At 45.2% G+C, this 14,654-nt stretch overlaps 1 protein-coding gene across 2 annotated transcripts in view; it reads left to right on the plus strand.

Moving 5' to 3' along the window:
• The first annotated feature begins 375 nt into the window (after positions 1-375).
• Positions 376-14,654, plus strand: part of ADTRP (androgen dependent TFPI regulating protein) — a 55,640-nt gene continuing 41,361 nt past the window's right edge. The window contains exons 1-3 of one of the 2 annotated variants that reach the window (XM_081144566.1): positions 376-595; positions 10,276-10,410; positions 12,245-12,346. In XM_081144566.1, the coding sequence (XP_081000692.1) occupies positions 443-595; positions 10,276-10,410; positions 12,245-12,346 (390 nt within the window). In that variant the 5' untranslated portion in view covers positions 376-442. Of the gene's footprint in view, positions 596-7,961; positions 8,290-10,275; positions 10,411-12,244; positions 12,347-14,654 lie in introns of those variants that run through there. The other variant, XM_081144567.1, reaches the window with a different exon arrangement.

Genomic DNA, 14,654 nt, shown 5'->3' on the forward strand with positions numbered 1-14,654 from the left:
TCCTGGTTTATCAACCTGCCCCTCATTGTCTCAAGGGATATTACTGCAACTTCCTTGTTGTGCTCAAGTGAACAGGACAGAAGGGAGAATGCAGCCACGACGGGATTTCATCAGTTTCGTGGTAGTTATAATAAGGTCACTTAACCATACCCCACCCCAGCCTGGCAGAGCAAAGAGCAGCTCTTGCTTTGGTCCTTGCAGTTATGCAAATCTGCAGGCCACCTGTTATCTTAATGGGGCATCTGAAAACAAACAATAATCCCGTCACAAAGTTCATCGGGAGGGAGCCTTTGTGGGAAGCAAAATTCAATCTTGTTGGAGCTCTCAATCCCAGGGGGTGTGTTTTGCAGCTCTCCTGCCTGCTACAAGCTCCTACCCAGCAGAAGGACGCCAGACACAGAAGCCACTCCAGGCGTTCCCAGCTCCCTGGCCAGGCTGAGCCATGGAGAGGACTTGGACATGCGTCTACCATTTCCTTGTTATGAGCTGGTATATCTTCCTCAATTACCACATCTCACAGAAAGGAAGGGATACGCAGAAATCCCAAGTCTTTCTAAACGGCGGACAGTGGAAGTACCTGACATTCCTTAATCTGGTAAGTCCATGCCACCGTCTCAGGGAGCAGTCTGCCTGCCTAGAGTAGAGCGCGTCACCTTCACATGTTGTTAAACACAAAGCTGCGTTATTTCTGTTCCTTCTTCACTGCTTTTGAGTTTTGGCTTTCACTTTTACCTAGCAGTTTGCTCTGAGGAGCCCAATTTAGAAGTTATCCATAGCTACACTTTGGTCTGGCTAATTGTTAAATGGTGTTTTGTGTTTTTTTTAAAATATATCTTTATTGATTTCAGAGAGAGGAAGGGAGAGGGAGAGGGAGAGATAGAAACATCAATGATGAGAGAGTCATTGATTGGCTGCCTCCTGCACGCCCCTGACTGGGGATCCAGCCCAAAACCCAGGCACGTGCCCCAACTGAGAATCAAACTGGGATCTTTTGGATCCTAGGTCGATGCTCAACTGAGCCAAGCCTGGCCCGGCTTAAATGCTTTTTGAAAAGACGTATCTTGGGGCTCTTTTCAGTTGATCCCGAGTGGGGGACTAAATGTTTTCACCATGAGATTGACTACAAATGCAGGGGGATTTTGAACTTGGCTGGGGGAGTCTGTGAGGAAGGCAGAAGGACATATGCTGCACAAGAAGTGGAATTTCTAGTGGAGGGATAATGCCATATTCCAGCGCATGCAGACTGACAGATTTATCTGAGAAAGGCAAACACATTTTGCCATGTTCAGATCCCACTTCAATTTTTCATAGGCTCAAGGCTCTGTCTTCAAGGACAAAATCCCCCAACCAAATGGGAAATACAGATTTTCAACTATTTACAAACGAACCACATGACTCAATCCCTTCTTGTCTTTCTAGCTCTGCTGACCGCATTCTGATGAATGGAGTGTGAATGAATGGGAGAAAAACAGACTTAAAAAAATGTTTTGGGAACACGCAAACATATTTTTAGAGTTAAAAGCTAAAAATGGCACATCCTTTGGGGATGCTAATTAATATTTGATATCTTTAACTAAAATGTAGAGTGCCAATGTCAACATCTGATTTCAGAAGCTGGAACAAGACCCGCCGATCCTTTGGAGTCACACTCCTAACCAGAGGTTACACATAGTGGAAACAGTGACTCTGAAAGGCTAAGGGGTTGCAAATTCAGGAAGTTCAAATCAAGCAAAGCTGGAGGTTCTGCTGCTCCTTCTCTGGTCATTTGCTGGCCTCTGATTTTGGCCTGGAAAATCTAAGGCCTGAACACAGTTTTAGTGTGCTTGAAAATATCAAGGTGACACTCATTGCAATCATAGAATTTTATGGGAGTAAGACAAACAAATAAAAAACAGAAAACAACAACAAAAGAAATGCTTTTGTGGAGCTAAAATAATACAGCAAAAACCTCAGCTTTGTGTATTTTTTGGCTTTATATTAAAAATGGTCAATGAAAAGAGAGGCATGTCTGTAGTCAGAATTAATGGTGTTATCAAATCCAAATTCCAGGGTCCCCTCTCACGCTAAGTATGGCTAAGAACAGATTTATCACCTATTCCCACAAACTAGCTCCCTGACTTCTTAATTCTACATCAGTTACATGCCCCAGAGTTCCCACATTTCTAAAAAATGGAGAAAAACCCCACTTATTTTGTCAGACATTATTATTTCCCAGTGTTAATCCCCCTTTTGCTTCCCTAACTAGTTAGCCCCTGAATCCTATGTTTTTCCATCTTCCCCAAATTTACTGCCTCTCTCATTACATGCTCTAATTACCTGGATGACCAGATCATCTCATTGTCCTCTCCTTACCAATCCATCCATCTACCACTCAGATTCCAGGCTAATCTTTCCAAAGCACTGTTTTTGGTTTGGTTTGGTTTTAAACATCATAAGCCTGCTTAAGAAATGTGCTCTGCTGCTCAAGACACTACAGCAGCTCCCTTTGGCCTTATGGCACCAATTTCAACTTCCTGATTTAAAAGCTCACTAACCCGCCTTCAGGACCCCCTCTCCCCAAGAATGCTGCTCTCTTCTCCGGGAATGCCTGTGTCTCCTCCAGTGTTGACCCCCAGGCTTCTTGCTATCACTACTCTACCCATGTTCACACCATCCTCCAATGAAAGGCCTACCTGCCTCTCCACCACTTTGTTACTTTCATAGACCATCTGAAATCCCATATTCTCTTTAAAATCTCTGCTGACCAACTCCAGCCCTTTGTTTTTTCTTTCCCTGAGTTTCAATAGCATGGTCAATGTCTGCTTATTGCTGTCCAGTGTTGTTTTCTAATTGCCACCCACATGTGAATCTTAATATTCCGATCAAATTGTAAATGGCTGCAAAACAGGAATTTTGTCCCCTAGGTCCTGCGAGTCCTAACAGTCTACGATTCTAAGTTGTATTTGCTACAATGGCTTGCACACAGTACCTCCATAATAGAAACTGGGTGACTTGGTTTGTGGACTGAACTTGACCTTAGCGTTTTCTGCATTCCTGAGCAAGTAGTCTTCTGGCCCTTGAAATGAGCAGAGAGGGGCTCACCTGTGGCTGTTTCCCTTCTGAGCTCTGTTAGGTGTCATGTTGAAAGTGTGACAATGCAAAGTTTTTCAGTTGGTGAAGATGGGTTGAATGTGTTCCAGAGGATCAATTTAAGGATAGATTTCAAATTTTACTTAAGGTAAAATGTTGGGCCTTAAAATTTCTAGGTCTAGTGGGCTGATTAATGGTTGTGTTTCCTAATGGTTAGTGTTAACTAATGATTAATAGTTGTGCTTATAAAGTTATAGAGGTCTCAGCTTCCTATAAGATTTAAAAATTTATTTTATGTAAGCTTGTTGAAGTCTGTACCCTATCCTGCTTTCCAGGAAATCTACAGTCTTCCCCTCTGCATTGCTTTACCTTCTAGTTGGCTGAATATCAGTTACGCCCCCCTTTTAAGAGCAAAGTCCACCTCAGTGGAAGTCATCATTCCGAGTGTGCCTCATTTCCTCCTCAAGCTGTCCCGGGGGATTCAAAGGGAAGGAACAGGGTTGGTGACAGGGAGCAGTGTGAGAGGAGGTGTGAGGGGGTGCTACTGAGAATTGGTCATGGTGACTTATTCATGCCTAGTGCCTAAAGAGAGTAAAGGAAAGAGATGGGACACGTGAGTCTCTGCCTAATGGAGTAAACTGACCCCAGGGAAGAGGCAGCCAATTCTCTATTGGGAGGGAGAGGCAGTGTTGCCTAGTGGTTACAAGCAGAGCTTTAGGGTCACGAGCTCTCTGGAATGATGCTTCAGTTCCACCAGCTACTGTCTCTGTGATCCTGAGCTAGGTATTTCTTTGTGTCTTCCATTTCCAAATCTGTCAAATAGAAATAAAAGTAGTTCATAATCACAGAGTGATAAATAGTGTGGCCTGTGGGAAGTGCTCAGAAGGGTGTAAGCAGTGGGAGAAGGCAAGAGAAGACGGGAGGGAGGTGGCGGTGAGCTTCTGGTCATCTCCTCTTTAGCGGTGCTGCAGAGGGGAGGGTGATTTAGTGAAGCCTGGGTCTCCTGAGCGCCGTGGCTGGTGGGTCATGCTTCCAGGCAAGGGCCAGCCACCCTCCCCTTTGCTCACCTCCCTCCTTCTGCAGGCTGCATGCTCCGGCTCCCCATGGAGCCACTGCTTGCCCTGCTGCAGCTGCCCAGCTGCAGGCCCTCAGCACTGGGACAGTCCTGGAGGTAGAGTTTGCAGGCTCAACCGGGCAGCAGTGACTGGTGCTAACTGGGGACGCCCCCGGAGCTCGGGTGGAGACAAGGCAGTGCTGTGGGCATCCTCAGGGTGCTCGTGTCGGCTCAGGCTCCCAGCGCCTCAGTCTTCCACCACTGTCTGTCCCCTCCTCTTCAGCCACTCCACTTCAATGCAGCGACTGTCTCTGACTCCAGGGAAGGCAAACTGGGGGGTTGCGGATGTAGGGGACTTTTCAGCTACAATGTGGCTTGCAGAGTTCACACAGTTTTATGGGTTTTCCTCTTTTTAAAAATGATCATCCTTCTGAAACATTGTTAGGAGTGGTTCCACGTAACTGGGCTGTCCAGGAGCTATTCTGGGTGGGCCCCTCCCTGCTCCCCACTCCCCCACCCCAGAGGCATGACCTTTCTCCCCTCTCCATTAATTTACCCAAGCCACAGGCAGTTCTGACCTCATTACCCTCAAGCTCCCATGATGAATACCATGACCTCATCACACAGGTTTTCAGGGAGAGCAAAGCAGGTCCTGAAGAAGAGAGATCCTTGAAGATGCTCCATTGGTCCAAACTCCAAGGCAGCCCCATGAACAGTGAGAAGACAAGCATCCATTTATGTTACAGAACCCAGTTTAATACTTGGGGCCAACCTTTAATGTCCATGTTTAGGTTAAATATATTAATCTGTGGAACTCTTAAATGCAACAGTCAGAAATACACTTAACTGTCTATCTTACAAAAATGCTAAGGCCACTGTTTCTAGCTCTCAGAACGCTGAAAGGGTGAGGGTTGACAGAGGCCGTAAGTCACCACCAACATCCAAATGAAATGACTATCACTCATTGAGCAGCCGTGACAGCACTTTGGCAGATTGTTTACACACGGTGTAGAGATGAGTGACTGAAGGTTAGCTTCTGGAGTCAGACTGCCTGGTGTGAATACTGGCTCTGCCATTCCTTTGCTGTGGGATCTTGAGTGAGTTGCCTAATTTATCTGTGCCTCAATGCCCTTATATGTAGTGGATACTGAGGGGTGACACTCAGATATCCCACCTCCCCAGCACTGAGGTACTCATCCCCTAACTCTTGGAAGAAGTTTTGGCTGCTGATGACACAGCTGAGTGCCTGTTCCAGAACTGGGCTCAGCGGAAGGAGTTGCCTGGGGTCCAAGGCTTAGGGTTCTCCCTGGGGTTGCTGTGTCCAATGACTGGTTGGTTTGGGGTGCAAAGGCCAAGCTCCAAGACAACTCTGAAGGGCCACTCAGCTCCAGGGCTCCTTCAGGGATCAGCTGATTCCATGCAGCCACATTGCCTTTTAGCTTTTCCTGCTGCTCTGTCCTGTTCCCCACTTCCTTCCCCCGCTCTCACAGAGGGTCTGAGCACCCTCAATGAGCACTCCGCAGGCAGATCTCAGAGTCTCAGGCTTGCTTCCCAAGGATGCTGATCTACATACTGTAAAAGAATAAACAAACAGAAAAGGTTCCTCCTCTGCCTGCTTTTCTGTCCTAATAAAAACGTATTACTCTAGAGCCTGCCCTGGCCTGAATGATGCCTGATACAATTTCTAGCACCCAACAGGCACGTTGTGAATGCTGGTTGCATGAATAAATGACCAGAATTGCTTCTAACTAGGAAGAGCACTTTCTAGGGCCAGGCCTGAAGGGCAGTCTAACCTACAGCCATCCTACTACTCACTGAAGCCCCTGCCCATCAGCTGTACAACGCTGGCCAAGCATTCTTATAATTCTTTCCAACCTGCCCCTCGGTGTTCTTGGTTTCTCCTCTCTTTTCCCCCCCTCACCATTCCAGCTTGTGTTCTTCACACCTTCCCCTATGTTCTCTTTCCCATCCTTGATCTCAAGTTCTCACTTAAGCTAAATGCATCAATGAGGGTTGAAATAGTATGCACATATAATACAGATATATTTGGCAAAAGCTTCCTCTACCTGCCTCAAGTGCCACCACCCTAGGCACCACAGTTATAAAAAATACTCATCACCATTAGTCCCCATTTGCTGTTCTATTCTGAAATAGTCTCTCACTGCAAGTATTGTATCATTTTCAAGGCAAGAACTAAGAAAGTACCGGCCTGTTCAAGTCAGGCCTGGAGTGCTGAGCTGGGCATTGGGTTACTTGACTCATCTAATAAGAGTTGTAATGTCTTGCTCAGGAAACTTGTGGGATCTCCCTCTCTGGAATTATGTTTTACGTAGAAAAAAATTCTCATTTCCTGCGATGGTTTAAAAGGATTCTGGCTTAAAGGCAAAGCCATAAACTTGATGACTTAGAGAGACTAAGTTTCCGTGATTTCAAGATTTTTGTGAATTTTGTTGAAGACACATGAACATAAAAACTAAATATCCTTTAGCTATGGTTTCTTAAATTGCACTAGTTATAAAAATGTAAATTCAGCTCTCCTAGTGGTAAATTTGTCAGCAAGCAACAAAAATGGAAGACATCTAGCAAACTTAGACCAGCAACATTGCAGAAAAAGGCACAAAAGAACAAACAGAATTAGGGAAGGGCTAGTAAAAAAAGGTAAATCAAAGAGCAGCGGCTCTGAAGTTGGCCTTGATCAAGAAGATACCATTAGCTCTACTTTCCTGGGAAGCCAAAATAGTCGAAAAATGTAAATGATAGTGATGTTGTTAAAACAAGGCCAGTTGTTGCTGTCGTAGTTTAATGTTGCTGTGTTAGTCTGCTCGGGCTGCCATAACAGAATGCCACAGACTGGGTGGCTTAAACAACGGGAATTTATTTCTCTCAGTTCTACAGGCTAAAAGCCCAAGATCAAGGAGCTGTCAGGGTTGGTGTCTCCTGAGACCTTTCTCCTTGTCTTGCAAATGGCCACCTCCTTCCTGTGTTTTCATGCGGTCTTCCCTCTATGTGTCTTGTGTCCTGATCACCTCTTCTTATAAAGACGTCAGTCATAACTTAATTACCTCTTTAAAGACCCTATATCCAAACGCAGTCACATTCTAAGGTACTGGGGATTATAACTTCGACTTATCAGTTTTGAGGCAGGGGACACAATTCACCCCATAATAGCCACTAATTTCTCCCTTGACTATTCTTTCCACGCACGTTCTGTAACACGTTTCATCGTACTTTCCTTAGAGGAAAAGCAGGCCACTGTGCTCTCCGTGAGCTGATCCAAACCTATCCTTCAGGCCCCCAGGAACCTCCTCACTGGGGGAGGTCATGGCGCCCCCTCTCGGTGCCCTCCAGCTCTGCAGCGTGGTCCTCTGTGCCCCAGTTCTTGCCTACTTGCTTCTCTTGGCTGCTCCCTCCTGGGCTCCTATGCGAGGGCTCTGTAAACATCCCTTGTTGATACAGAGGATGGCACATCAGTGAGGACTGAGACCAACGGGGAAAGGCTGTGTCACGCACACCCGGTCGCTATCTTTACACTGTGGCACATGCCTGCGAAATAGCATGAGCTGGGGCTGGAGGGGGAGGAGTGATTGGCATGTCTGCCGTGTGCAGCAAATTTTTACTGATGAAGGACAAGCTGAGGAAGTTCTGAGTAATGTGTTCTTTTCCCCGACCCAATTGCCACATTCTGTGACTGGGAAAGGCAAGAGAAAGTCAGGAGGAGCTTGACTCATGATGACCTGAGGAGGCTCTTGCTAAGGAAAGTGGTCACATGGACTTCACATGCTGGGTGGAGGCAGCCTCTCCCCAAAGAGGGAAAACCTGGCAGACACTCCCTGCTCAGGACGTGATTAATTGCTGTTGATGGAACAGTGCAGGCCTCCTCGCCTGGAGCCCAGGCCCCGTGCCTGCCTTTCCTAGCTAGAGCAGCTGCCTGCTGTGGCCTGAGGAGCGGGAAGTGAAACCAGGGGGGAGGTGAGAGCTGCTGGAGGTGGGGAGAGGGGCATCTAATATCCATGTGCGAAAGACTGCATTCAAATTCTACAGCCCTAGGGGCCAAGTGGCAGACTCAGATGACAAGCATTGGGATGGCAACCTCTTTCTGGCATTTAAAATTGCCCACCCTGCCCTGGAACGTTCCTTCTTGCTTGAAGCTTTCTCCTTCAAGGACCGTGAGTTTCTTGTCCATTCCTGGGTTCCCACCTTCTGATAATTATTAGCTGGTTTGCTGGTCTGTTACCCCTCCTGTCCCTTCGATGAGGGCATTCCCTTGGCATTCACCTTCCACTTTTCTTTTCCCTCTCTTCCCTCTTCTTTCTCTAGCAATCTCATCCCGCCAGGAGGGTTCAACATCCTAGCTCTCCACAACCCCTCCACTCCCGAGAAGGCCAGGTCTGGTTTTCCAAGTGGAAGTTCCTCTGGGCCAGTGGTTCTCAGCCTTAGCTGCCCTGATTAGAATCACCTGGGAGAATTTTTTTAACCCCCAAAGCCTAGGCCACCCCCCAGACCCATTAAATTAAAATCTCTGGGTCAGTGGAAATCAGGCATCAGTGTTTTTTGAAGTAATTTTTAATTTTCCCACCTGTAGATAATTGTCTCTCTTCTGACCTCCTGCAGTTATTTATCTGAACTGTTTTTAGAAATCTGATACTTTTTTTTAAAGTCTGGCTCAAGAACCAGGCTCTGAGTCTCAAATCCTGGCCTTGACATTTACCAATTTTGAGACTTTAAGGAAATTTGTTCATCTCTCTATTCCTCAGTTTCCTCATCTGTAATATGGGTTAAGAGAGGGAATAATAATAGGAGTTACTTCATAAGATTATTAGAAATTAAAAGCCTAGGTCAGTACTTGGCACATAACAATACATCATTAAAATTCAGCTATTATAGCTTTCAGTAGTCACTAGGATTTTTAAGTGATGAATTTATGTCACTTAAGTTCTAGTGGTTCTAGAACTTTTAGCATATATAAGAATCACCTAAAGAGTTTGTTAAAAAAAACAAATTTCTGGGCCCCATTCCCAAAGATTCGGATTCCATAGTCTGGATAGGGCTGAGGTCCTGCATTTCTAACAAGCTTTTGGATGCTGCTGGTGCTGCTGGTCCAGGACCTACCTGGGGAGTATCCCTGACCTAGTCCACCTCTGGATCCTCTCCTGCCTACACCTTCAGCCCAAGGTGTGGCAGGTGGCCAACTCTTCTAGAGCTTCCCTAGAGTCCAGACCCCAGAGTTCATTCCCCAGTAGCCAACTTGATCCATCAAGTTTTCAGGCTCCAGAACTTGCCTGGTGTAAACTCTCAGAGCAGAGTCCTGACCCCTTTGTACCAATCCAGAGCTTTCAAGGAGTAAAATGAATTCTGATGCAAGCATAATTCAAAAACAACCCCAGCTCTGTATTAGAAGTCATGGGTTAGTGCAAAACACTAAGAGTGGGCTGAGTTTGCCTTTAGGTGATCTTACTGCCTTAGAAAAGGCCCTCTTCTCCTTCACATGAGCTCGAGGACCTCACAGTAGTTAGTGACTGACCAGCACCCATGGCTTGCTGTATCTCTGTGGATTTAAACCACTCTCCCAGGCAGATTTTCTCTGGAAGGCCTCCAGGCACCCCCTTTTAATGAAGGAGGAACACTGGCTTCTCCCTCCAATAAGCTAGATGCCATTTTGTGCATCTGCCTCAAGAGAGCACAGTTTCATGGTGCTCTTGACCCTGATTCTGGCTTCTCTGATTAGAGTGCAGCACTAGGCGCTTTTCTTAATTTTTCTTCCAGGAAGAACATGTCCACCATTGTATGTGGCTCTCTGCCCTTCTGCTGTTGATTTGGTTTTTCTCACCTCTGTGCAGCCAAGGTATCTAGCTCATTACAGTCTCCTTTTAAGCTGACTCTTTATTTGTTTCCATTTTAGCTCAAGTCCATTACACTAAATACTGTACACATTATTACCCCCTAAACGACTGTACTCAATCAGTTTTAGCGAGCAAGGTCAGGGCCCAGTGAGCTGCAAGACTAGCTCTTGAATTGGCTGTCAACCAAAACAGCCAACAGCCCCCCCTCCTTCTCAAATCAACACTGCTCCCAGAGGGATGGAGCTTTATGTTGGTGAGTAATGCATTAATTAAAGCAAATGAAAACGCCCTCATTTGTTGTAATGAATTTAGTTGTTGCAGGCCATTTTCTTTGGGGTCGCCTGCCTGGAAGATGTGCTGAAAAGAATTAAAGAGAAGAAAGACATTAAGTTCATAACTGCCTTCAGAGACCTGCTTTTCACCACACTGGCTTTTCCTGTATCCACAGTGAGTTACAAAGATGTATATTGCAATGTAACACACATGTGCATGTGCATGAACCTGTCTCCTGGGTGGCAAGGCTGTTTGAGAGTCTGTTATTATAGACCAGAGTGACCGCCTTTTGCATAAATATCTTGAGGACTGCATCACAGTGCCCAGTGTCTTCAGGAAATAGAGCACATACTGACAGAATTATCATTAGCTTTTGTGTCTCTGTGAATGTTTGATACAAGATCTTTATTGCTGTCTAATAGGGACGTTTAAAGGACCATTCTTAATCAAAATACAGTCGAGATAACCTTGGTCCCAGCAAGGTGATGGGAATGAAGAGTGCTAGGAAGAAAGATAATTAATTTACCCTTTTATACATCTTGTTTCACTTGCTACAGTAAACACGTTACTTCTGCAAGTGGAAACCACTAAAAAAAAGGTATGAGAAACTTCAAAGTTGACACATGAAAAAGACAATTGAGAGGAGAGAGGGAGAGACAATCTGTCTGAAATACCTGGTGTGGGGCACAGAATGGGTGCCTCATTCATTTTGTTGAATGAATGGACATTGGAAAGAAGCAAGACACAAGCAATGGAGAGTAAGGTTGTTTGCTGACACTGTCGGCACTTCTGTGACATTGCTTATGTTTTCATTCATTGGTTAGAGTGGAAACAAACTTAAATCAAGCAAGGCAGCTGCCCAACAGGGCCTATAATTAAACGTGACTACCTCCTTCCACCTGTCATTGTCCTGCTTCCTATAGTACTGAGACTTCAAACTTAAATGCAAAACGAAACTCTCCAAACACTGAGTTCTCAGATACCAGAGCAAGTATGACACTCCGGTTTCACTCTGCAGGACACCTGCTCCTTCACCCCCACACATCTGAAGGCCAAATTTGTTTTCCCTAACAATGGAATTTATTCGTTTTTTTAAGGCTTAGAAATTGAGGCTTCGGAATTTAAGAAGATAAGAACATTGGAAAATTAATAGTGTCTTTTTTCCCCATCTCTACACTGACTTTGATGTAGAGAACGGACCCCTTGAAAAGTCAGCCAAGGGGTATGAAGGATGGGCTGACCCTAAACCTCTGAGCAATGGAGGGAGCCAGCTCTCAGTTAGTTAACTAGCTTGGGAAGTCATTTCATTTTAACCAATGACTTCTCTCTTTAAACTTTCACCAGGAGTGCAGAGAGCAGCCACACGAAGTGTCTTGAGTGTCACACTCTCCTTGCCTAGGCCCTACATAGACACGGCAAGGGGGAGCAGAAGGCTGGGAGAGGGGCGTGGTGACAAACTCCTAGCTAGTTGCCTGAGATCTGGCTCTGTTCACTGCTCAGAGGTTTAGGGTCAGCTCATCCTTCTTACCCCTTGGCTGTCTTTTCAAGGGGTCCATTCTCTACGTCAAAGTCAGTGTAGAGATGGGGGGAAAAGACACTATTAATTTTCCAATTTTCTTATCTTCTTAAATTCCAAAGCCTCAATTTCTAAGCCTTAAAAAATGAATAAATTCCATTGTTAGGGAAAACAAATTTGGCCTTCAGATGTATGGGGGTGAAGGAGCAGGTGTCCTGCAAAGCGAAACTGGAGTGCCATACTTGCTCTACAAATCCCATTTGCCCACATCCTCCCTGCCTGCGACAATGGCAAATAATTGGTCCCTAACTCTCCAGACTCCCCAGAGAATTGATATTACAATTCTACCGTATGGGAATTTTTTCTTTATTTTACATTCGTCTAATGTCTTTAAAACAGGTATCTATTTTGATTTTGCTATGTTTCCTTGGTTATCTCAGAAAGCTCTGATTGGAAACAAACCTAATGCTATGTTTATGTTTTATATTCCAGTTTGTATTCTTGTCATTCTGGATCCTCTTTCTCTACGATCGAGACCTTGTTTACCCTAAGGTCCTAGACGGCATCTTTCCACTGTGGCTCAATCATGCGATGGTAAGTGAGGGAAACACTTAGTGAATGGAGACAGGCAGTGGCCTCTGTACTGACACTGAACTCCAAAGTGCCTTATTTTATGTTTCCAAACTTCTCCTCAAGCCCCAGCATCCGGTTCACTCCTCCCTCTCCATCCTGTCACTATTTATTTAAAGAGCTCATTGAGGATATAAAATGAACAAAAACTGGTGCTGTAACTGCAGCCACTGAGCGCAGAGGGGATGTCCAGGCAGGACTCTGCCAAGTTGCTTATGAAGTCATTGAAAAGACAGGCACCCGTAAGGGCAAGCAGCTTCTGGGTGGCTGCAGTCCTGAAAGAGAATGACTTCAGCAAGCAACATGTCATGAAAATTCTGGTCTAGGGATGGAATTAAGCAAGCTTAAGAAAATCCACCCCAACAGCCAAAAAACATCTCAGAGCTCAGCAGCAGCTTCGTAGCTAACGCCTCATCAGGGCTATTCCTCGCAGGTGAAATTATTATTTACCTGTTTCCATGAATACATTCCTGTTCTTGTGTTTTTTTGTTTTTTAATTCATGCACTTATTTTTAAAGGGCTAAATAGTAAACAAGGCTGTTTTGAGATATTCAGGTTGCTAGTGTCTGAACAGCAGTAGCAGTGGCCTGGACAGGTCTGGACTCTGCAGAGTGGGAGCAGAGTCCAGGTCTTGGATGGAGGGTGGCCTGAGTCACCGGCACTACCGGCAGGAGGAAATCACCCAATATCCTAGCTTAGCCGCTTCGCACTCACACGAGTATTTCCACATTAGGAATTCAGGGTGAAGCTTCAGAGTCTGTGAAGCAAATGACATTTAAAAACCAGGGAAATCACAAGGGAGTAGCATTATCAGGCTCCTCAAGAGCACAGACTTTCTTTTACCTACAACCCTTCCGTTGTCTTCACACACATGGTTACCGATCCCAAAAAGCAGCTCAGCCCACTGACTCTGCCCCTCTGTACGCCTCGTCCTCAGTAAAAAAGTAGTTTCAGTTCAACCATGTACTCAGAGAGATACTGATTACTGAGATATCCAAGTGCTAATCTAACTTAGAGTTCAGGACTAAAACCTGTATATGAAATTAGCCTCCCCTCTCAGGGAGCCCCTCCTACCACCTTCTTTTTGTCTGACCACTTCCTTCAGGGAATGCCTGACCACCTTCTTAACTCCCACTGATATTAATCTGAGACACCTATGTAGGGGACATTCCTGTTTTTTTATGGTACTTTACTAAGCATGTCCCTCAAATAGAAGCTCATTTAATTCACACAGCCTTCTTTAGATAGCAACTCTAATCCTGTTTTTTACAAATTAGAGAAAGAAAAGCTCACAGAAGTAAAGTGATTTGCCTGGGGCCACTGAGCTGGTAAGTGGGACACTAGGATTTAAATCCAAGGCAAATTCTGCTCCCCCTTGTCTTTGCTGTGGTAAGTGCAGAAATGTGGTTTGATCTGTTTCATAACTCATTAGGCAATCAAAAGACTGCTTGATGAACACAGCAAAGAGAATTCTCACTTAAAAAATCCAGAATCCCCATGTGTATGCTAATAAACCAAAACTTAAGAAAATGAAGTGACATGGGACAACTGATTGAGCTAGATATTACTAAATAAACTTAAAAAAGAGAAAATACAAGGCAGAATCTTGAAAGTGTCCTTTATTTGGGACCAACTGCCTATATCACACCTTATCCAGGCTCTGTGAACTCACCTCCTGTTTTCCTGCAACTATTACAAGCTTCCTAGCTCTTTAGGCTCCATTTTCCAGTGGAAGTGAGGTTGGATTTCTTCCAGGGCGATGACGGGCAGCCAGGCCGGACCTTTGGTACTAGTTGCCGACGTGTGCGGGGGGCTGGCCCTGCTCCTGCAGGGAATGGCTTCCTGTACCGCTCCTTTTTCTTATACCTGTCAGAATTACTGGCACACATAGCTGGTGTCATACTTTCCTGAAAAGAGTCTTCATTTCACAGCCGTTCTTATATTTGCTGTTTTGGCCTCAGCTTTGAAATATTTCCCCTCTTGCCATTTGTGATGACGCCCTGGGTTTTATGAGCAATATTTGTCAAATTAAGAAATACCACGCTCCCCTTTCACACAGTGCAGTTTTAAAACTTTCATGATTTATCAAGCCTTTGGAATCCTCCCAGTTCCTTCTAGTTCCTTGGAGACTTGTCATTGCAGTGGGACAACTCAAGCTGACTGTCATCTCTAATGGACAATTTTCCATCCTCATTTTGTATTCAAACCAAACAGTAACATCAGTGAAATATTTGCATCCACCATGGACAGGCTGCCATTCACTGGTGCCCTG

Source organism: Miniopterus schreibersii (genome assembly GCF_964146895.1).
Source record: "Miniopterus schreibersii genome assembly, chromosome: 8".
Lineage (NCBI taxonomy): Eukaryota > Metazoa > Chordata > Mammalia > Chiroptera > Miniopteridae > Miniopterus > Miniopterus schreibersii.